General features: G+C 45.9%; 1 protein-coding gene across 1 annotated transcript in view; it reads left to right on the top strand.

The window, feature by feature from the left end:
* Positions 1-925: 925 nt before the first annotated feature.
* The window catches only part of Dynlt3 (dynein light chain Tctex-type 3), an 11,591-nt gene continuing 10,174 nt past the window's right edge, over positions 926-2,342 (top strand). The window contains exon 1 of the mRNA XM_004645899.2: positions 926-1,002. Within this exon, the coding sequence (XP_004645956.1) occupies positions 973-1,002 (30 nt within the window). The 5' untranslated portion in view covers positions 926-972. The remainder of the gene's footprint in view (positions 1,003-2,342) is intronic.

Raw genomic sequence — 2,342 nt, 5'->3', positions numbered from 1 at the left:
TCCCACACCATTATACAAATTTTGAAGCATAACTTGAATGGTTTATAAAATGGGCTTGGATGGTCTATATGTCTTATTAGCTACTTCTGTGAGGAAGATTCCTCATCAATAAAATTTATTACAATTTGTAGAAAATAAATTTTTAAAGCTTCAACAGGAATTATTCATAGCTATTTAAAACAGAGTTATAAAATGTTATATTCATGATGGCAAGGTCAAGAGTCTCACTGAGACATTTGAACATGATTTGCAGGTTTTGCCAATTTATTTTTAGCATCCTTCCTACTTTTCTTCCTTGAGGCTATATCATATAAATAAAATACATTTTTGGAAAACCCCATAAAGATAGCCACCAAACCCTTCTAGTTTACTTCAAGTTACTATATAGGTGTTAACTTCTACAAGGACCATTAAATGACACTAAGTTGGAACTAAACTAACATCTAGTTCATATGCATATAATTTAGCATATTCTGCCTTGTCCCTCAAGTCATATACTTCTTTATACATAATCTTAGGGCAAGAGGGATGCAGGTGTATTTACTTTAGGCATTGTTCATATTTGATCTTCACAACTTGCAGTGAAATAGATGTGACTATGTTTGCTTGTGGGAAAACTAAAGTTGTGGGCGGCTCACCCCATCTGAACCACACTGGCACCATTCCTAGGTCTTTAACATCCGTGCTTTATTTTCAGAAAGGGCGGACGTACTCAACAAAGAAAAAGAGCCTGGTCTGAAGTGCACGGCCAGCTCAGAAAGCTGCCCCTCACCTAGGGTGGCTCTGACTCTGCCCAGCCCACCCCAGGGCTCCAGCTAGGTGGGAGCAGGACTAGTACGACACAAAGGCGGGGCGCTGGCGAACGGCCTGGCCCCCGGCCATAAACGGGGGCGGAGCCTCCCCGGAGGCCAGTGCGCGGCCGCAGAGCTAGGGCTGCGCGTTGCTCCGCCCCCGGTGAGAGTCGGCGCCACCATGGAGGAGTACCACCGCCACTGCGACGAGGTACCGCCCCTTAGGCGCCGGGAAGCGCCCCCGGCCCCGCCCGCCTGGGTGCTGGGTCCCTGTCGGGTGGTCTTTGAGCTCTGAGCAGCTCCGAGTGGTGGGATACGCTGTCCTCTGAGTCCGGATCCGCTCAGCTGGGCCGGGGATCAGCCTCTTCCGTCCCCTGTCTTCTTTGCAGTGCTGGGGCCCCGAGGTCCAGGGGGTGGACTGGCTGACAGGATAGCGGAGGAGGCGCTGGGGTCGGGCTTTGGGATCGCAAAGATGGGGAAAATGTGCACAAAGAGTACCCGGCTCCGCCCGTCAGCCAAGCTGGCCTTGGAAACCGGTCTTTCCACTACCACCTCCGCCCTTTAGAGTCCTCAGAAGCAGGTGCCTGATCCCAGCGTTTTGGGCCTCGGGTGGCACAGCTGCGCCTGCTCCGGGGAACTTGCTCCTGTGGGTCGGGAGGAGGGGCTGGAAGGAGGTATGTTACAGATTAGGAGCCTTTGCTTACTGACTCAGATTTCCTAAACCTCACCAAAATCTCATGATGGGAGTTATCTATTACTAATGGGAACTGTGACTTCATGGCGACTGAAATGCCCCAAGTTAAAAGTGCTTGAAATGACAGATGCATCTTTTGAATCCAGGCCTCTGACTACACTGCAACTGTTCTTGCTTCACTGTAGTTACTTGGCAGGTGGGGCCAGTTGAATCCCAGCATAACTTGTGCCACTTTCAAGGGCATGAAGACTATTTTGAGTCCAATGGTAGCCACTGGTGAATGATGCAGCAAAAGAAAAGTAATTCTGTAATGGAGATGCAGCATAAATCAATATATTAGATCCTTGGAAGGGGTTTCATAGCTCATGGGAAATCTTTAAGGATATGGGCCTTCTGCAGAACTAAGACGACATTTAATAGATTCTGTATCACTGGTAGCATACATATTTACAGGTCAATGGTATTCTCATTTTGGAAAATTAAGAATTTGAAGCTGGGAGTGGTGTAGCGTGCCTATTATCCCAGCACTCTGGGAGACTGAGTCAGGAGGATCACTAGATCGATTGCAGCCTGGGAAATTTAGTGAGACTTGTCTCAAAATAAAAAGGCTGGAAATGAGCACAGTATGCAGGTAGATTTATTAGATGACTTTCCAAATCAAAGAGGGTAACTTTTGATTCCTAGTCCAAATTTGACAGCTGATAAGGACATGATTTCAAGGTAAAATATCTTTGATAGAGCTAAAATGTGAAACCTCTTTTCATAAAACTCCTAAATATTAACAGTATTATGCTTACTATTTAGTAATACTATTTTCATTATGCTACTAAAAATTTAGAAGTAATATTTTATTATTT

The sequence above is a fragment of the Octodon degus genome, unplaced genomic scaffold (assembly GCF_000260255.1).
Source record: "Octodon degus isolate 3935 unplaced genomic scaffold, OctDeg1.0 scaffold00243, whole genome shotgun sequence".
In the NCBI taxonomy this organism is placed as follows: domain Eukaryota; kingdom Metazoa; phylum Chordata; class Mammalia; order Rodentia; family Octodontidae; genus Octodon; species Octodon degus.
This window is presented reverse-complemented; position numbering and strand designations above follow the sequence as displayed.